The sequence below is a fragment of the Mus caroli genome, chromosome 14 (genome assembly GCF_900094665.2).
Source record: "Mus caroli chromosome 14, CAROLI_EIJ_v1.1, whole genome shotgun sequence".
Taxonomy (NCBI): Eukaryota; Metazoa; Chordata; class Mammalia; order Rodentia; family Muridae; genus Mus; species Mus caroli.
The window spans coordinates 1,889,569-1,910,493 of record NC_034583.1 but is presented as its reverse complement, the minus strand read 5'-3'; the positions used below and the strand labels follow the sequence as shown (position 1 = coordinate 1,910,493).

General features: G+C 40.6%; 1 protein-coding gene and 1 long non-coding RNA gene across 5 annotated transcripts in view; one reads left to right on the top strand and one right to left on the bottom strand.

Annotated features, from left to right (window-relative positions):
- Positions 1 to 11,092, bottom strand: part of LOC110309569 — a 19,443-nt gene extending 8,351 nt beyond the window's left edge. Inside the window, exons 1-3 of one of the 2 annotated variants that reach the window (XR_002379718.1) lie at positions 10,935 to 11,092; positions 10,460 to 10,536; positions 8,086 to 8,206 (exon numbers count right to left, since the gene is read on the bottom strand). This is a non-coding gene — a long non-coding RNA (uncharacterized LOC110309569). Of the gene's footprint in view, positions 1 to 7,698; positions 8,207 to 10,459; positions 10,537 to 10,934 lie in introns of those variants that run through there. The other variant, XR_002379717.1, reaches the window with a different exon arrangement.
- Positions 11,093 to 11,169: 77 nt separating this feature from the next.
- The window catches only part of C14H3orf67 (chromosome 14 C3orf67 homolog), a 243,624-nt gene continuing 233,868 nt past the window's right edge, over positions 11,170 to 20,925 (top strand). For 2 of the 3 annotated variants that reach the window (XM_029468705.1, XM_029468706.1), the window contains exons 1-3: positions 11,170 to 11,480; positions 15,108 to 15,197; positions 17,964 to 18,057. In XM_029468705.1, coding sequence (XP_029324565.1) covers positions 11,460 to 11,480; positions 15,108 to 15,197; positions 17,964 to 18,057 — 205 coding nt within the window. In that variant the 5' untranslated portion in view covers positions 11,170 to 11,459. Of the gene's footprint in view, positions 11,481 to 15,107; positions 15,198 to 17,963; positions 18,062 to 20,925 lie in introns of those variants that run through there. The other variant, XM_021181991.2, reaches the window with a different exon arrangement.

Sequence of the window (20,925 nt, the reverse complement as noted above, 5' to 3'; positions counted from 1 at the left end):
AAGAAAGAAAGCAAGCAAGCAAGCAAGCAATGATGTTTTCCAGTTTCTCAAAGGAAAAGTTGTGTCTCACCTGTCTGATATGAGCTTACTTGCAACTCCAACAGTTTTCTCTCATCAGCCTGTTCACAAGTGTTCCATTGGCCACTCTTGGAAAATTATCTTGCTAATTTCTTTATTTTCCACTTATATGATATTCACTGATATATTCTTAGCAAGAAGAGTTATTCAAAAATATTTACTGAGTGAAGCTCAAGATCTATGAATAAGTGCCAATAAGCAACACTCAGCCCTTAGCACTGTATCAGAGAAAGGCCTTTGTTGGGAGGTCTATTGTTCTTAGACACAAGTTAACTATCCAAATTAATTTTCAAGCCAGAAAAACTTGGGCTTTGTTTTTTTAAAAAGTTATTTCCATCCCCTCATTGCCCAGCAAGATATTTTAATGTAGAGAACACAAATCTCTTTATTGTAATACCAAACTGGAGCAATATCTGCATCCTGAAAATCAAACTTCGGAGAAGTTTAGGATCAAAAACAACCACAAGAATCTATGTGAAGGATAAAGAAGCTGACAACTTGAATCCCAATGAGATTTAGAGAGTGGAAGAGGCTGCTGAAACTTTCAGAGAATTAAAAAAAAAAAATGCCCTAAATGCACTTCAAAAAAAGCTTCTTATTAGTGTTTAGATAGCTACGGCTTAAGTCCACATTTAAGTTGCCAATGATGGAGACTCAGCCATCTCATCGTGATTCCTCTGCAGAGAGCAAAATGAAGTAGCCTTTTCAGCCATGACTTGTCATCTTCTTATGTTTTGGCATGTGAGTCCTTTAAATGATGCTTCTCAAGTTTAAAGAATAGTGCCATGATTTCCATCAATAAGCATTATCAATAAGCATTATCAATAAGCATTATCAATAAGCATCCAAACATCCCACTTTCCCCAAAAGATTCTTCAAATCCATGACAGTTCCCTCCATACTTCAAGTCCAAATTCAGGCATGACCCTGCTCTCAACATAATAAATTGAATCATATAGTATGAGTTTACAATCATCCAGTACACACACTCCTTTTGTTTAGCCTGTCATTGGAATCTAACCATTATGTAGACATTATCATCAGCTCATTGTTTGGGTTCATGAATAATATTTCATTATAGATCTATCACAAATGTCTACTGAGTAGCTGATAGACATTTAGGTTGTTTCAGTTTCAGCTGTGATACGTAGTGTTGCTGGGAATTTTCAAAGTATCTTTGTATAGAGGTTTGCACCTCTTTTGAGTAAATGCCTACAGGTAAAGTTGATAGCTGGTATAAATACTTTGATATTTAACTTTTTGAGAAACTTCCAAACTGTTTATGAAGATGACTAAGGTTTTACATTCTTACTAGAAATATACCAATATTTCTGTTTCTCAGCATTTTCTCACATTTGTAATTAACGTACTATAAAGATTACAGTGGGCATGAACTGTTTTTCAATGTGGTTTTAATTTTCATTTTCTCTAATGCCAAATGATGTTGAGAATCCTTACATAAACTCAATAGTCAATCCTGTTACTGTGCTTTCTTAATTTTGTTTTATTTTTCTTTTCTCTCTTCCATGTTATTTATGACAAAGTCCTACTCTATAGTCTAGGCTAGCCTAAAACTTGCTATGTAGGCCAGGCTGGCTTTGAATTTATGGCAATCCTACCTCAGCCTCCCAAGTGCTGAGATTACAAACATGAACTTCCCTACATGGCCATCTCCAACTCTTCTTTAATGAAACACCTGCTCACTTTTCACTTAAGACTGATTTTATGTATATCTACAGATAAAGAAAGTACATTGTTTTGATATCCAATTGCTCCAATACTATTTATTGAAGATGCTATCCTTTCTCTAATGAATTTCCTTGACATATTTGTCGAATACAAATTCACTACAAAGTTCATTTCCCCCTCTCTCTGCTGTATTCTGTTAAGACATCTTTATGCCAATACCACAGTCTTGAAAATTATTAGTTTTAAATTAGGACTAAAAGTCTTTCAACTGTTTCTTTTTTGAAAATCATTTTGTTTATTCAAGGTGGTTTTTATTTTCATAAACTTGTAAGACATAATTTTAATCTATGTAAAAACATATCCAGAATTTTATAAAAGTCCCTATAAGGAATTGCATTAAATGCTGCTGGAGAGTTTTGGTCTTGAATTTTCTATCCAAAAGCATGGACAAATACTGGGGACAGCATACTATGATATAGATGGCATCTGGGACCCTGAGAAGCAGGAGACACATCCTTCCAGGGGACCCACCATCTAAAATAAGAAACTACCTGCAGCATGCCTCGTTGGAGACATCTCAGAAGCCCGTGGGCAGCACTTTGTAAAAAAGTTGTTCTCATTTCTCCTAACCTTAGCCCTGGACAATGGTTGTATAGAATCCATTTGTGTGCGACTGCTTTTCAGTTGGCCTTGGTGTGCATAATTATTCTATTATATCTGACTTTCCTATTTCTTTCTCCTTCTGCTCTGGTGAATTCTGTGAAACTAGATGCTCCTCGGTGTGATGATTCTTAAACAATTAAAAATTGAGGCATCAGGGCACCGCATAGCACAGTCCTAATGGCCCAGGTGCATGCTGTGCGCTCTCATCTTGGAAACAATGTAATAACTGCACAATGGCAGTTTCAGACTAATGTTTGACTTTCAAAGAAAATTTGAAGAAGTTATTAGAAAAATGAAGCAGAGAATATTGGGACCCCGAGAAAGGAAAAAGCTGTTGAAGTTATGAAATGAGTTTTGCACAACATTTAAGAGTGGTTCCTGGTCTCCTTTAGAAATGTATAGAAAATATAGAATACATAAAATTTTATACTAGTAAAATTAAGCCAAAACACTGGAACTCTTAAGAGAGTCATTGTATGCAATGTACAGAAGCAGAAAGCTATTGGAACTGCTGAGTGAAGGGTTAACTTGACTCGTTTTGGCCACTGCCTGGCAGCTTTGCCCATGTCATTTAATAATAAATGTCAAATAATAATAATTATTAGAGCTTCACAAGAAACTATATAGAGCTAACATTGGAGCTCTGAGCTTTCTACCTGCTTTTTGGAATAACAATAAAAGACTAGGGCAAGGTAAAGGCAAGGAGAGAGTGTGTGGAGAGTGTGTGTGAGTGAAAAGAGAATGTATAAGATATGTGGGGGAAGTGGGAGAAAAGGAAAGCATACAGGAAAGTGTGGAAAGTGCACAGGAGGGTGCAGAGTGCCTGCAGCCTCAAGCTGCAAGAGAACAAGTGAGAGGGATGGGGAGAGGGGAGGGGGAAGGAAGGGGGAGGGGAGGGAGAGGGGGAGGGGTGGGAGGGAGGGTGGGAGGAAGAGGGAAGGGAGAGGGAAGGGAAGGGAAGGAAGAGGGAAAGGGAGGGAGAGGGAAAGGGAGAGGGGGAGAGAGAACATCTTCAAGCCTTGAAACTTGTCTGTCAGCTTACACTCAAGAGTTGTCTGTGCGTATTTATTATATGCCTCCCAGATATCCCTGCTTCCAGTTGAGAATCCAGGTCCTGTGTCAAGGCTGGCAGAAAAATCTTTCCAATCACAGCTTAGATGTTCCATACCTACCATCATGAAAGAATGCAAATGTATAGTATAAAGTCCTTGCTTATTTTACTAATCTTGTGCCAGAAATGTCTTTCTTTTTTCTTTTCTCCTTTTTCTTTTTTTGTTTGTTTGTAGTTTATTAGATGGTTGGCATCTGACCATGTCTGGCATCAGGCAGGCAGGCATGGTGCTGGGGAGATAGCTGAGAGCTTACATCTTGACCCACAAGCACAAGGCAGAGAGAGAGCAAACTGGGAATGGTGTGGGCTTTTAAAAACTCAAAGAAATGTTCATTCTTATAAACAGATATCCAGTGAATTTTTTTTTGGTGGGGTCTTTTCGAGACAGGGTTTCTCTGTGTAGCCCTGGCTGTCCTGGAACTCACTCTGTAGACTAGGCTGGCCTCGAATTCAGAAATCCACCTGCCTCTGCCTCCCAGGTGCTGGGATTAAAGGTGTGCACCACCACTGCCCGGCTCCAGTGAAATTTCTAAATCTATTGTTCATTCCAAAGAAAATTTTCAATTGTATATACATCATGCAAATTTTTAGCTTGTTTTGGTAAAAACTTCATGCACATTCAAATACAGTGGTTATTATTGATTCACAGAGTTGTGTAACCATCATGGATATTAACTCTCAGAGCCTCTTCCTCACCATCCAGAGAATACCTGCTCCCATAAACAGCCAGTGCCATTCTCCTCCACCTGTAGACTATGACTACCACTCATCTAATTTCTGACTCTATAAAAATAAGACCTAGACATACAATATACATAAACTCATATCATTTGATGGTGATTTTCACTTACTATAATGGTTTCATGATCCATCTTGTTGTACTGTGCATCAATACTTGATTTATTTGTATTGGTGAATATTCAATCATATAGATATATCATTTGTCACTCTTCAAATGTTTATTAGATATTTGTTCACTCCCATTTTTTTAGTTTTATGAGTAGAGAATATTTTATGTAGCAAAGAGAATAATGTAAAAGGTAGTGTTATAATAGGAGAGTGACAGGTTATATTAGATTATTGTTGAACATATTTAGTGTTTTTCCATGTGGAACAAGTGTCATTCCTGCCCATGACATCAGCTTTTGCCATGCAACTTAGATTTTAGTCACTAAAATACAGGAAACCCTTATAAATAAAACCCCCCCAGTCCAGGATGGGTTACTTCTTTTGGAGCTGCTGAGCAGGGAGGTCTCCCAAACCTCTAAATATTATGAGCCATTGTCACTTCTCTCAGTAACTCTTCAGAACTTAACAGTGAGGCCTTATCTCTGAAGACAGCACATACTTGAGTTATAGAATATGGAAAAATCAAGTTTCCCAGAGACTTCTTTCCCACAGACTCCCAAAACTTATCATTATACCCACAGATCAATCAGCCCTCATCTGAGAAGCTTCTGTTTTGAGTCCATTGTGAGTAACACCAAGACCCACAGCTGATCAAGCTACAGAGAATAAGAAACTACGCACCCCAAAAGAGATGCTCAACACTGAATGAGACACAGTGCGCCTCCTCCTCCAAAGGTCTAAAGATTTCTGTGGAAGAGAAAGAGGCAAGAGGCAGAAGAAGCAAGGGATGACTTCAAGGAGACAGTGTGTGCTAGGCGTGGCAGAGCAACTGTATAGAGGTTGTAACAGCACAGACAATACCTATGTAAGCCAATGCAAGCCACAGCCAGAGAGTGGAGATGGGAACAGGGACTCAGAGTGCTTGCTACCTGTACTGTGGAGCTCTTGGCCATTGTTAGCTGCCAGGGGAGGGAGCGAGACAGTGTTCTCTGACCATGCTCCAGCAGAAGACCTCACTTCCCAGAGCTGGCAGCACACGTTGTTTTGAAGGATTCAAAGGGGAGAGAAACACAGCAAAGTAGGGTGAGTAGGAAATAAGAGTGGGTGGTGAATATGATCAAAATACACTATGTGAAACTAGCTAATAATAACTGATAAAGCATTTAAACCACTCCTGCCAGTTTTGGTCAGAAGTATTCAGAGCCCTTGCATGGTTTTCTACTTTGCTTGTGTTCCATTATTCAATACGGCAACATTCAAGGTAGGAATTGATCTGGTAACGTAGCAAGACGGCATGGCATTACATGGCATGCAGTTAACCAATGGAAAATCAGGAAATAAACCTTCATTATTTTGAGCTTCTGAGTCCAGGGGGATGTTTGTGCCTGTAGACTAAATCTCCTCAGCTGACTGAAACAATGACTGCTGACCTTTTGTTCTGTAAGTATGCTGTAAAAGGTCATGATATCTAAATTAAAAACTGTTTCCTTAGATTTAATTCAAAAGTCTAAAAAGTTAGAAAAAGATTTTTTTTTCTACGAAAAGGCTTGTCACAATTCTCACCTGTCCATCTAAATCTACATAAATTAGTGTCACCCTTCTTACATGAAACTGTTTCCAACATCTGAATAAATGGTGCTACTGCTGGGCGTGGTGGCGCATGCCTTTAATCCCAGCACTCAGGAGGCAGAGGCAGGCAGATTTCTGAGTTCGAGGCCAGCCTGGTCTACAGAGTGGGTTCCAGGACAGCCAGGGCTATACAGAGAAACCCTGTCTCGAAAAACGAAAAAACACAAAACAAAAACAAATACAAAAAAAAGATGCTACTGTCTGAATATTCAGCTAGAGAACTTACAATTCCAGCAGTCTGAGAATACCCTCTCGATAGCTAGTCAGGTTAGGGTCTCCCCTCTAGGAGTTAATACCTTTTTATACTGCTGGAGAGAGACGGTTGAGAATCTCCCAAGTTTCCATTCCTGAGGACAAGTGACCTTTTGTTTTTCTCCTGAGGCTCATGAGCATCATCATCCTCTCTCTTGGAAGTAATGTTTTAATTCAGAATAAAATAAATATCCATATAATGGGAAGGGAGAAAGGTGAAGGAGAAAGAAAGTCTTCTAAAAATTTGCCACCACAGATATTGGCAATGCTATTTCAACTAGACAATTAAATTAAAATCTGTATACAGCCTGGCTTTGGAAAAGGAATGACATTATCTCTCAGCAGCCCCTAGTCTGTTGTAGCCCTGTTGAGAAGGGGCCTGTTGTCTGACTTCGTGGTACCCTAGGGTCAGAAACTCTAAAAATTCCTGTTGCTGGGACCCATAAGCATTCCAAATATTCCACTGCACTGGCTCATGAATAGCTGCTGCCCCTGGAGCCAAAGAACCCAGTATCATGACAGACACTATAGGGAACTGGTGTTGTAACAAGAGGGGAAAAGAAAGCGCAGGTGTGTCTAGTGGTATATGAAGTATGTGATTTCACACCAGTGTAGGAGGAAGACAGCCACCCACGTGGCTCCTACCTCCTTCAGGGCCACAATGGAGCCAACGAAGAGATGTCTGATTGTTGGTGTTTGAATGTGTTCTCTTGAGTGACCCCCTCATTGTTTCTTCCTAAATATGACACTTTAGAATTTTGTTGATATAGTGGCTATGTATCTGCTTTTGGCTGCTCAGTATGAATTCTTCTTCCTTACAAAGGACCCCAGAGTTTCCTCAATACCTAGATACATTCAACTAATTTAATCTTTTCTAAAATGCATCTTGCAAGTCTATTCATTTTCTTAAACCTAAATGTTTGATATTCCATAAGCTACTTTAGGAAAGTATTCACAGTTTCACATTCAGTGCCTGGAGTACTGCTGTTGCCTACGACAGCCTTCGGGCAGCAGCTGGATCTGGCAATCTCAAGTCTCTGCATAAGTTTTGGAACCCTTGGTTATGTTAAGGTAGGGAACTGTTTCCATACATCTTGCTGAACAGAATCATCTGAAAAGAAAACCTAAAAACAGTACAAACATAAAAAAGCATGCGATGTTATACCTTCTTGTCAAAGGACACATTACTTCTGTCAGATCACTACTCAAACAGATACCTTGGGTATCACTAATTTTTCTCAATAGCAACTTGCTTAGGACTACAAAATCGATACGGCTCAAACATATTTTATGATTATCAGCATGATTACTCCTCCTACAGTCAATCACAATGTGGAAAAATCTAAACTTCTCAAGTTTTAAACACTCTAATGTTATTGTGAAGCATAACAAATTCTGATAACAAAACTAATGGCTTTATTCTGCCTATGATGAATAAATTATGAGCCAAAGCCAAAATATAGGCTAGATTGTGGTTGAAGCAGTACATTCTTAGTTCAGAAAGTAGTTACAAAATTGAGACTCATAGACATTTAACTGAAATAGGTACTTTGGCAAACAAAGATTCTGCCACCTTGAACAGCTGTTTCTGGCCTATTCTGTTTTAAATGCCATCCCATATCCTTTAATAATATTAATATACCACAAAATTACTTTCCACAGAGAACAAAAATGAACATTTTAAAGCTTGTAAAGTGACTAATTCTTAATGTTGTCAAATTAAGTTAAGCAATTTAATGCAATTACTAAATGTACTGACTTCTTAAAAAATTATAGCAATTAAAGAAACAGTTTCACTGTCTTTTATAACATACATAAATAGCTTGTTTAAGCCAAGTTATTTGAGGAGGCTGGCTTTTTCTCTCTCATACAGTGCTGGTAGATGTTCTTGAAGTCATACGCAAATCCAAGATTTTGCATATAGCTAGCATTCATCTAAATAAAAGAAAAGCAATAGCTATTATAAGATTGGATTTTGTCCCATCTCCAGTTTTAAGCTCATATCTTTAAAGAACTATATATATGGTTATTTTGCTTTATAGCCCACCACCACTGTGAGTGTTAAGGGCAGCTCTCACCGTATGTCAGCTGATCTGAGTAAGGCAGCTTTCAGACTTAACCTTTGTCTGAATGGGCCTATACCAAACTTGCAAATGAAAATACAACTGTCAGTGTCTTCAATGTGCTAGGAGCTCAGAGGGTTAGAAGCTGGTTGTTGGCCTTGTAGCAAGTGATCCTATATTCTTACAGTCTTAAATTGAAGAAATAAGTAATAAAAAGCAAAACTACTTGAGAAATAACACTCACAGATATACAGTGATTATCATGTTTGGCTCTGTTATTTTTTTTCATAGGCACAAGTGCTTCCACCTGAGTTCAGCCTCTGAGATGCTAGTGGTTGAACTGATTCATTCAGGTTGTCCTGTGACCTCCTTGCATGCATGTGCATGTGTGCACATGTGTGCACATGCATGCACAAACACACACACAAATAAAGTCAATTAGTTAAGTTGATTTTTAACTGGGGTTATTAATTTATCCTTAATAAGTAAACTCTTAACCATAAAGGCTTGCAATGAAAGGGAACGTGTCAAACATGATCATGAATTTTAAAAAAGTACTCAATGTGCTTGGAAGGAAAGCAGGGTGGGTAAATAGGTAGGCTGGAATTGGAGAGGAGGCGGAGGCTCAATTTTACAGCACCAACACAGGCTCTGAAGTCATGAAAGGATGAGAAGCAGGAAATTGGCGTGGCTGGATTTACTTTGGGTTTTGTGTGTGTGTGTGTGTTTTTACTGTGTGTGTGTGTGTGATGTGTGGCATCTGTACACGTTCATTTGGTGTGTGCACATGTGCATGTGGATCTGGGTGAAGAGCAGAGGTTGACATCAAGTATCTTTCTCCATCACTCTTCATTTTATTTCTGGACAGGGTTTGTCACCCAACCTGGAGCTCACCAATTCCACCAGAGTGGCTGGCCAAAGCATTTCAGAGATGGCCCTGTCTCCATTCTCTGTCTCCTCTGGATCTGGGACGACAGATGCACTGTCTTTTCCATGGGCACTGGGGATTAAACTCAGGTCTTAATGCTTGTATGGTAGGTAGTGGACTGACTAAACTGACTTCCCAGCCCTGGGATTTGCATTTTATAGAGCTATTCTCACCACACCGTAAAGCGTTATTAACCGAGTATTATAGGAGGGTCTTATCAAAGCTTGGGGAAGAGAAAGTGATCTATCAGTCACAAGGTAAGTCAAGGTGGAGACTACAATGAAGGGCAGACGAGTCCATTAAGCAGTATTAGATCGAATGCTTATGTAGTGGAGTAAACAGAATGGGCTCGTTATTTGCTATTGCATAAAACTTAACCCGCTCCCCCAATTCAGTCATTTCCAATATTTACCATATAAAAATCTATGAATTTGGAGTATTCTCTGACTCAGTCAAAGGGAGGTGATCAATGCTGACTAAGGTAGTTTGAACTGTACAAATGGCCTCTGTGACTGGATTTAGAATCACCAGAGGGACAGACCTCTGGGCGTGTCTCTGAGGGTGTAGATCCACCCTGAACATGGATGGTACCACCCCAGGGGCTGGGATCCTAGACTAAATAAAATGGAGAAAGGTCTGAATCAGTATCCATCTCTGCGTTCTGACTACGGATGCAGTGTGATCTCATGTTCTTGTCACCGTGCCTTTCTTGTGTTAATCCAGAAATTCACTGCAGAAAAAAAAGCAATTCCTTCATTTTGGGCCCAGTCTGAGGCAAGCTTTATTAGATATTCAATACTGTCCAAGAGATGGCTTTTGGTCAGGACCAATACCTGGAATTTCCCTGGTGAGTGGCCCTGAGACAAGTGTTGCAAAGGGTTTGTAGAGACCAACCTATATAGGTTACCATACTTTTCCATGAAGCTAGTCTTATATTCAAAGAACTACAACTCCCAGCATCCCAGGAGGTTACCTGGTCCCTGAGGATGTGGGTCTTACAAGTTAAATTACACTTGCCATGTCGGATTACTCTTCCTTGGGTTGCTTTTGTCAGGTATTTTGTGACAGTAACGGAAAAAAATAACTAATAAAGGCTTTGCCTGTCTTCACATGTATTCTCATTAGAGACTACAAAGTCGACACACAGGGGAGAGAGGGTGACAGGATGGTGAGCTGTAGCCAAGGGATGACAATTACCAAAAGGATTCTCCTCAGGTCTTCAGAAGGAATGCAGCCCCGCTGACTCCTTCGTTTTGTATTTCCAACTTTCTGAACTACAAGAGAATACATTTGTCTCATTCTCAAGACACTTTTGTGCTAACTTTTTACAATAACCACAGCAAACTAAAACTCTCTTCCAGGGCTGCTTCCTATCTGTGTTCATGGCATTCAGCCCAAGTCGAGATTATTTTCACATTCATTTCATTACTGCCTTCCTTAACACACCCGGGTGGGGTGCAGGTAGGACCTAAGGTTTCACAGCTAGCCTGTCTGCATGGTATCTGGAGCACTCACCTCAGTGTGCATTACTTTGATTAAAGAAGCCTTACCCTTTGAAGGGGTTCAACGACTTTGAATAAACACCCTCATTTCCTAGCTCTTCCCAAACTAACATTTTGTTATTTCTCAAAGAACCCAAGTATGGGAGGGTAGGAATCAAAGACCGCCTTACCAAACAGCCGTTAACAGAGTTACTACTTAGAGGCGATGTGAAGATACAAGATCCGAGCGAGACCCTGGCTTAAGGAACCCTACACCTTTTGGGCTGGTGAGTTACCAGCTGTTACAGGTGGACCAGTCCCTCAGTTGCCTGAGCAACGGCTCAGCAGCCAGAGGGAACGCACTCTGAAGGGCTAAGTGCGCAGGCGCCTCCGGGGAGCCAATGGGCGCAGTAGCAAAGCCCCGGAGCGGGCTGCGCGGTTCCCGCGGGCGCGGTCGGTTTGTGCCCGGAGGTAGCTGCAGGGCGGTCACGTAGGTTACACACAGTCACTCGGCGGAGCCCGCAGGCCGCTGTGCCACCCCCTGCCGCGGCGCTCCAAGCAGGGACCAGAATGGCGCGGGTCGGCGGCTGGAGGCTCAGCTGACTGCAGGCGCGAGGTACCGAGGCGAGCCCGAGCCAGCGGGGCCCAGAGCGGGCTCTGCCTGTCCTTCTCCAGCCAGCAAACTGTGCCTGCCAAACCCAGGGCCCTCTGCGGGAATGTTCAAAAATGAGTACCAGGTAACCCAAAAGGACTTCCACACTGTCTGGCTTTCTCCTCCGGGGTGAGCTCGCTGGTGTTCTGGGTGTGAATCTATCTTCCACTCCCGGGATGAAAAATAATTAGTGGATAAGTTGTCATGACCTTGACGTGTGCACGCTCCAGCGCAGTGCTTTCCTGTGCAGAATCAGTGGTTCTGATAACAAAGCAGGTCATGACCCTCTTCCATTCCACACACCCGGAATCACAATCTCCAGCACAGAACCCAGAAATCCTGAGTTGTTAAACACCTGGGGTTTTCACTCTTGATGCCCTCTGGTATCTCAGAGCTAAGTAGAAAAGTAAATGAATTCCAGAATGAGCCCTTTTAAACCCAGAATTAAAGTAAGCACGAGTAATTTTTCCTGTTTGTGACTGCAGCCTGGGGGTGCATCAGGATTAGTTGGGGAGTACTTACAGAAGTACAGATTTCCTGGCCCTCCCTCTAGATCTGGAGAAAGAAGATGTGTAGGTGGGGTTTGCCGGTCTACTTTTTAGAGCAACTCCCAAGCTAGTCTGATCTAAGTATTGCATTTGGACAGGCTGCTTCTGAGAGAGTTCAGTCACCTTGTCCAATGAAAGGCTTCCTGCACCAACTCTTCTGCCCCAGGTCTTCTGTACTCATCTTAAAATTAGCGTTCCTTCAGTCTCTGCTCCTCCCTTTTCTCTGTAACGCCTTCCGTGGGTGTTTTGTACCCCCTTCTAAGAAGGATCGAAGTATCCACACTTTGGTCTTCCTTCTTCTTGAGTTTCATGTGGTTTGTGAATTGTATCTTGGGTATTCCGAGTTTTGGGGCTAATATCCACTAATCGAAAAACCAAAAATAAATAAATAAATAATAATATCCACTTATCAGTGAGTGCATATTATGTGTGTTCTTTTGGGATTGGGTTACCTCACTCAGGATGATATTCTCCAGATGCATCCAATTTGCCTAAGAATTTCATGAATTCATTGTTTTTTAATAGCTGAGTAGTACTCCATTGTGTAAATGTACCACATTTTCTGTATCCATTCCTCTCTTGAGGGACATCTGGGTTCTTTCCAGCTTTTGGCTATTATAAATAAGACTGCTATGAACACAGTGGAGCATGTGTTCTTATTACCAGTTGGAACATCTTCTGGATATATGCCCAGGAGAGGTATTTCGGGATCCTCTGGTAGTACTATGTCCAGTTTTCTGAGGAACCACCAAACTGATTTCCAGAGTGGTTGTACCAGCTTGTAATCTCACCAGCAATGGAGGAGTGTTCCTCTTTCTCCACATCCTCGCCAGCATTTGCTGTCACCTGAGTTTTTGATCTTAGGCATGCTGACTGGTGTGAGGTGGAATCTCAGGATTGTTTTGATTTGCATTTCCCTGATGATTAAGGATGTTGAACATTTTTTCAGGTGCTTCTCAGCCATTTGGTATTCCTCAGTTGAGAATTCTTTGTTTAGCTCTGTACCCCATTTTTAATAGGGATATTTGGTTTTCTGGAGTCTAACTTCTTGAGTTCTTTGTATATATTGGATATTTGCCCTCTAGTTGATGTAGGATTGGTAAAGATCTTTTCCCAATCTGTTGGTTGCTGTTTTGCCTTATTGACAGTGTCCTTTGTTTTATAGAAGATTTGCAGTTTTCTGAGGTCCCATTTGTTGATTCTTGATCCTGCCCCACCTGGGGATCCATCCCATATACAATCACTAAACCCAGACACTATTGTGGATTCCAGCAAGTGCTTGCTGACAGGAGCCTGATATAGCTGTTTCCTGAGAGGCTCTGTCAGTGCCTGAGGAATACACAAGTGGATGCTCACAGCCATCCATTGCACTGAGCACAGGGCACCCAATGAAGGAGCTAGAGAAAGGATCCAAGGAGTTGAGGGGATTTACAGCCCCATAGGAAGAACAACAATATGAACTAACCAGTACCCCCAGAGCTCCCAGGATCTAAACCACCAACCAAAGAGTTTACATGGTGGGACTCATGGCTCTAGCTGCATATGTAGCAGAGGATGGCATATTTGGACATCACTGGGAGAAGAGGCTCTTGCTCCTGTGAAGGCTTGATGCCCCAGTGTGGGGAATGCCAGGGCCAGGAAGCAGGAGTGGGTGGGTTGGGGAGCAGGGGGAGAGTGTAGGATGCTTTTGGAGGGGAAACCAGGAAAGGGGATAACATTTGAAATGTAAATAAAGAAAATATCCAATAAAGAAAAAAGAAAAGAAATTAGCAGTCCATATAGCATCTTCACTTTGCTGTTAGCATGTTGTCAGAGTGCCTGGTGGCCCATCCCCCAGGCACCACCTCCTTGCTGGTTACTTGTCCTTTAAGCACTGTGTGCAGTTCTTTTGCTTCATTTTAGGAATGTATTCTATGGTTTAAAATAAACTTCGTTTAATCTCACTTAATGTAGATCAAGTATAGAGTTATGCAATAACAGATGCCTACTGTGGGCAATTTAGAAAACAGAGGGAAAGAAGTGGGGGAAAAGATTGGCTGGGTTATAAACCCAGGTGACTCAAACTTCAAATTTATAGCAAAAATGCCCTGCCCTTAGAAGCAGTACCATATCCAGTTTTACACATAATAAGAAGGAAGAAGGTGTCTGGCTGTCATAGGCAAAAATATGTGCTTGAGGGAAAAAAGTAGTAAGTTTTCACAAAAAGTCAAGAGGATCTTTTCCATGTGCTGCTTGTAATTCAAGCCATAGGTATTCTTCATTTCAGCTTCTCAAATTTTGCAATAAATTCTTCCTTGGAGATAATGATTTAATTCCCCCATTTTTATGAGCAGAGTACATGGGTAGTTAGTAATATCTTTAGCATTTTTACATTAGTATGACTTTGTGGTCTTGAGTTTATAGTAGGTAACAAGCACTCTCTAGGAAATGCTCCTCTTGTTCTTCCTACTTGTCCACAGTTTTATTTGCTTAAAAGACATGGCAGAGATGTTTAGTAAGAACCCTTTCGATTTACCCCAATCCTTCCTGGGTCTTGTGAAGACAGGTCTGAGCTAGGTTTCCCCTTTGTTGAATAGTCTTGGATGGCACTATTAAGCCTTTGCTGTATTCCAGGTATTGTCCTTGATTTATGTTTGCTAGCCTGTGTGATCCAACACAGATGGATCATCAAACATCATTTGACAGATGGAATAAAATCAAGACATTAACTCCAAAATCAGAAAGTTAAGAAGAAAGTATGGATTGAGCCCAGTCAGTATATTATATTCACACATAATAATAAGACTGTATTGGCTTAGTTCACAAATTGAGGTTGAGCCCTTTAGTCTGGTATTTTTAGGATCCTTGGCAGATCTGATCTGCACTGTCCATGTCAGGTAAGTGAGCACCATCTGGAATGTTTCTGTGGCTCAGTCGATGTTTACCATGTTTCTAAAAGTGGATCCCCTACGAATTCACTACTAAGATGACCCAAATCACAATGGTTGTGGCTTTTATACAGCCAGGTATAAAATAGGCATAAAATCGGGGATAATGTTTCTTCCTGCACCTGTTAACTGACAGATGGCTGGGACACTGGTTTTAGATAGACGACTCCTTATGGTGGATACAATTTCTCCCATAGCGTTGTATTTTACTCTGTATTTCTTGTTCTTATTTTCTAGGGAGGCGCATTTGTTGAAATTTTTAGCGCTCAGGGGAAAAATCCTGGAGCAAAATGGAAGATCTTGGGCAGTCCATCTGTGATTTGGAAAGTAAGTGTTAGAAATTAAGAGTCGACTCCTGGGAAGAAATAAGAGGGAAGGTTATAGAGCAAAGAGGCCTCGCTCAGACTTCAGAACTGATTTTCTTGTTCTTTTACCCTCAAAGGCCTTCATGTTGCTGGCTCCTTAGCTAGTTAAGACTGTCACATGGTGTGTAACTGCTTTGTGTCTTTTGGGTCCTGCTTCATCATTTTAGGTGACTTTGATGTCTGGAGAAAATCTCTCTAAGCACTGGGCCTCTTGGCTTCCTGATTTCATCATGACTAACACCTCCTCCATTCTGCTGTTGCCTGACCCTTCCCACCCCAGCCTCTGCCTCATCACCACAAACAGCAGGACCTCTGAAATTACCAAGGGAGACACAGAGACAGCCTTCTCTGACCCCAGTCTTTGATTCTTAAGGTCACTTGTTCAGGTCAACCCCCGTGTTTGTTCTTCAGCCTGATGGGGACCTTCAGGCCACAGACTCTGTTTCCCTCATGTCAGGTGTCAGGTTTAGTTACTTTCTCTGAGTTCTCTCTTTCTCTCCACTGCAGACACTAATGTCTTTCACTCATTTTCCAGTAAGGACCTTGAATGCCTTTGCTTTTAGCCATCATGGCACTGGCCTAGCTAGTCCCTGTCAGATCCCTAGTCATTCTTTTGCCTCTGTCTAGGTGTCTCAATATGCTGGGAGAAAATACCTATGGCCTTTCAGATTGACAGCACTATAAAGCCAACCCCAACAGTCCAAAAAAATGATCCTGTTATGTTCTTGTCAATCTCCAAAATGAGCTTTTCTTGTTATCTTTGCTTTCCAACCACCAAACTGCCGATTTTCAATCCCATCCCACAACCAGGGCATGCCCCTCTCAGTCACCAGAAACTGACACCCCCACTTCCTAGGGAAATCAGGTGGAAGCCAGTCCTGCCTGCTGCAACTATGCGTAAAATCCTGTCTCCATCCCTATCCTTTTCTCTCATTTAAAAGCAAGAGACCAATGTCTTCAATGAAACTGAACGATGAAACTGAAAGCTACCACTAAGTGTTTAATATTTATTAAGCATAACATGAAACACATTGCACAATGTTCTATAAGGTAAATAACGTAGTGAGAAGATAGCTACATGCCCCTCTGATAGGTGGAAACATTAAAGCATGGAAGGACAAGGATGGAAATTGTTCAGTTGGTACCCTGAATGAGGGAGAAAAGCTATTCATCGAGTTTGCACCAGGGAAGTCGGGGGAGCCTTTCCCAGGTACACCCAGCACTGAGCTCTGCTGTGGTGTGAAGATAAATGTATCCCCGCAGGCTCCTAAGTTTGAATACTTGGTCTCAACCTGGTGCTGTTTGGAGAGGTTGTAGAAGCTTTGGGAAATGGGGCCCAGATCTAGGAAGTAGGCCACAGGGACTGGGCGTTTGAAGGTTGCCCTTGACCCGAGGCCTTCATTCCTTACCCTGCCTCCTGTCTGCCATGAAGAAGCTCTTTCACCAAAATGCCACCACTACAATAGTTTGCCCAGGCTCAAGGGCCCAAGGAACTGTGGATTAAAACCTTTGAAACCCTGACCTTAAGATAAATATTGCTTAGCTTTCAGTTGTTTGTGTTGGATATGTCATTACAACTGCCCAGAATAGCTAACACAAGTGCTAAGAGTCAACCAGGCATCAAGTGAGACTGGGGCACAGAAGAGCATTCCAAGCAGAGGGAGAAGTCCAAATGGAATCCTTGTAACAGGCTCTGAAAGCTGCTGCTGCCAATAGGAAGTGATTACATTTGAAGAGTTGGGTACAGACCAGCATATAAGTGCTTTGTGGCTGTGTTGAAAGTTTGAGTAAACTGTTGAAAAAAATTTAAATACAGGCCCAACATGTACATAAGTAAAATTAATAATACACTTGGTCCATGTGTGTTCATTGCAAATGCTTAGGGGATTCTATTACAGTAGACACTACATGGAGTTTTTATTACAGAATTCTTTTTAAAGGAGATTTATTTGTGTGTGTGTGTGTGTGTGTGTGTGTGTGTGTGTGTGTGTGTGTGTGTGTGCCACTGGTCTGCATGTGCTAGTGGAGGCAGAGAAGACAGCATCTGATCCCCTTTAGGCATAGGTGGTTGTGAGCTGTCCATCATGGGTGCTAGGAACTGAACTTGGGTCCTCTAGAAGAGCAACAAGTGCTCTCCACTGCTTAGCCATTTCTCTAGCCCTTTTGCTTAACTTTTTAGATAGCCTTAATTGTTACATTTTAATTTATATTGAATTTAAATAAATTATATTTAGAATTTTCAGAGTTACAGGAGATGTGAGTAATAATTAATTCCATTTGAGCTAGTCCTGAAAGCAGAGAAGGTGTAGTGTCAATTCAGCACAGGTTAGGTTCTTTTTCTGCTGTGGTGTGGGGTGGTAATCAGCCACGTACCTAGACAGAGATGTGCACAGGAAGCAAGAAACAGCTCTACCCCAAACCAGATGAGTGACTTTGGAATCCCTGACATTAAAGAACTTTTTTTTTTTTTCATTTGAAGGGATGATATTTTCACACAATCAGAAATTAGCCATTGGTTAGTGTGGTTTTATGTTCTGTCCCCAGCAAGTCTCAGGTAGAAAGCATCATCAAAGTTTGAGTCTACTGTTAAGTCTCCTGGGAGGGGGAGGGGGGAGAGGGAGGGGGAGAGGGAGGGAGAGAGACCGAGACTTTCCTATTGATTTGCAGTTCCAATTTTATAGAAAAAGCCAATTAAGCCAATTACTACTGTTTCCATTTTGTTCCATAGGAATTTGATAAAGAAGTTAAAAGTTTTGTATTTGTCCTGGAAGGCAGCAGCCAAACCAACAGAATCCAGTTACCAAAGGAGAATAAGCAAATCCGTGAGTAAGACTTCTAATATCGCACCTTAACGTTTGAGAGAGCTATGTTTTGTGTCTTAGAAGCAGGCGTACTGGTAAGACTTCTGTGGCAGCTGCTGGTGTGAAGACATGTGATAATTTTAATGTGGAAATAAGCCGTATATCATGAACTTTACAATAAATCCTGCTCCACTATCTTGTTGAAATTCAAAACTATTCTAAGACCTAGAAGTTTATTTGAATACACACTTAGTATAATAATATTTGTTGAGCCTAACTCTGCCTGAGGAATTTTCACAACACTGCTTTACAGCTGAGCTAATAAACATGGGGTTCTTATTAGAAAATCAGGGTTAAAGTGAAATTTTGACGTGAATTCAGGAGCTTTCTATAAGTTACAAGGACTTTGGTTTTTTAAAGAATTAAAAATGATAAAAATAATTTATACAAGACATTATTAGTTACAATAATTGACAAAATCGGTATCAATGTTGTTTAACAGACAGTTGCAGTAATTGATTCCAGTGTGAAAATTAACAACATCATTTTAAAGCAGACAGAACATTGGGAAATGTCTTAGAGGTGTGACCCAGAGGGGCAGTTGTTGGCAGTGAGTAGGTTGGAATTTAAGGCTGTCACCAGATTAGGCTTTCAATAAAGTGATGTAACTTGAGTAATGTAATAATGGAGTAATATAACCAGACTTTTCATGAACCACATCCTATCAGCTAAATGTAGATTTCTAATATTTTGTAGAAATAAATAGGCAGTTCTTTTTTGCGCTTACCATTTACCTCATCTTCATTAAGAACATTTATTGAGGGACTTCAGTACAGCTTAGTGACAGAGCTCCTGGGCCTGGGCTCAATGCCTGGCAATAGAAAACAAAACGTACTTAAAAAGAACATCTACTGAGCACCTTCTGTGCACCAGGCGCTGTGAGAAGATGTGCTGTTCACGCTTGATATCTAATTTTCATTTTCTTTGTAAACTGTACAGATTCTAGGCTTTATGTACCATTTCAAGCACTATGTGACATCCAAAGTTTCTAAGCTTGGAATCAAGCCATGCAAATTACAGATGGAAGATGACTTAATTTAAAGACTGGTGCTGGTGTTTCTTTATAAACCAATATAAGAAATTGACCTTGAATGAGAATAGATAATTATTGTTAAGATTTTAAAATTTAATTTAATTTTAACTTGCTGCCATAAGTAAATATGGCTTCCTCATAGTCCCTAGTCAGGTGTGATTGACAGCAGGTGCTTTGTTGCTGCTGTTTGTCATATATATATATATATATATATATATATATATATATGAAAAACTACATATATATACACACATATATATATACATATATATATATATATGTGTGTGTGTAGTTTTTTTCTTAAGAGAGAGAGGCGCAGTTCACCTATTTCAGGATATCAACTTCATGAAACTGATACGTTCTAGGAACTTGGCTGTTTGAAGCTGGAGAGTCTTTTTTGCCATTATTGCTGGGTTTGTAAAGACAATCCGACTGCCCTCTAGTCCCTCTGCATCTATGATTGTGGTATTGATGACATCATTCTGTCCTAGCAACATTCTCTTTGGCTCTGAGAAGGAGTCCTCACTTTACCAAAGTGACTAAATACAGACTCCACTTCTGCCCCTTCTCTGTTCTTGTTCAGGTTTTTTGGCTTTTTTTTCCCCTTAATTTCCTCAGAAATCTGGTTTAATGTATTATAATTACCTCCTTAAATGTAACGATGATGGCTTTTAATTAGAAGAAACAGAAGAATCTTCTAATGTATTTCTTATACAATGCCCTGCAATTAAAAATTAATCTGGCATTCCCATAACATGTGCAGCAGTGTAACAAATGAAAGTTTCCGTGGTCTCCCTAGCACTGATGCCTTTTGCAAGTTTTGATAAGAGAAGTTCACAGTTATTTTTACTTGTATAAAATGACCTTGTGTGTGAGGTGGGTATGGTTAAACTGAAATTAGAAAGCATGTCTTGAATAGAGGCGAAGTGGCTTTCAATTAGCATCTAAATTGAGTTCAATTATCATTATGTATTCCTATTTTAAGAATAAACATACACTTTATGCAAACTTGACATTCAGTAGTTCACTTGTATTTCTGACAGTATTCCTTACAAGAAAGTTTCATAATGAAATTATGTCAGTTTGCTCTGAAATAGTAATCTTTCCAAATTAGATCGTTCTTGATGAATCCAAAATAAATAAATCCACTGTGTTTTAAGTTTTTATTATATTTATTTATTATTGTGTGAATATATGCATGCACCACAGTGTGCATGAAGCTCAGAGGAAAACTTGGGGGAATCATTTCTCTCCTCCCATCCTGTGAGTTCTGGGAATGGACCTCAGATCATCAGCTTGGCAAGTGGTGTCTATCTACTGAGCCTTCCCTGGAGCCCTGTGGCTTCTTTATAAACTAATATAAGAAACTGAGCATGAAAGATAATTATTTTTAAATTTTTTAAAAATTAATTTGCTGTCATAAGTAAATCATGACTTCCTTGTAGTTCACAGTTGGGTGTTTGTTACATAGTGCTTGAAATGGTATATAAAGCCTGGGATCTGTACATTTATAATGGAAATTACAACTACAAGTCAGGTACCAACAGCGCGTCTTTCCACGGTGCCTGATGCACGGAAGGTGCTCTGTAGATGTTCTTTTTAATAGGTTTTGTTTTGTGTGGCCAGGGATCAAATCCAGGCCCAGGCACCTGTTAGGTAAATAAAAGCGCCATCAAATAAAGGAGCCTGTGGCACCGATTATCACACTGTCCACTTCTCCAGGGTGACACTGACTGTCACACTGTCCACTTCTCCAGGGTGACACTGACTGTCACACTGTCTACTTCTCCAGGGTG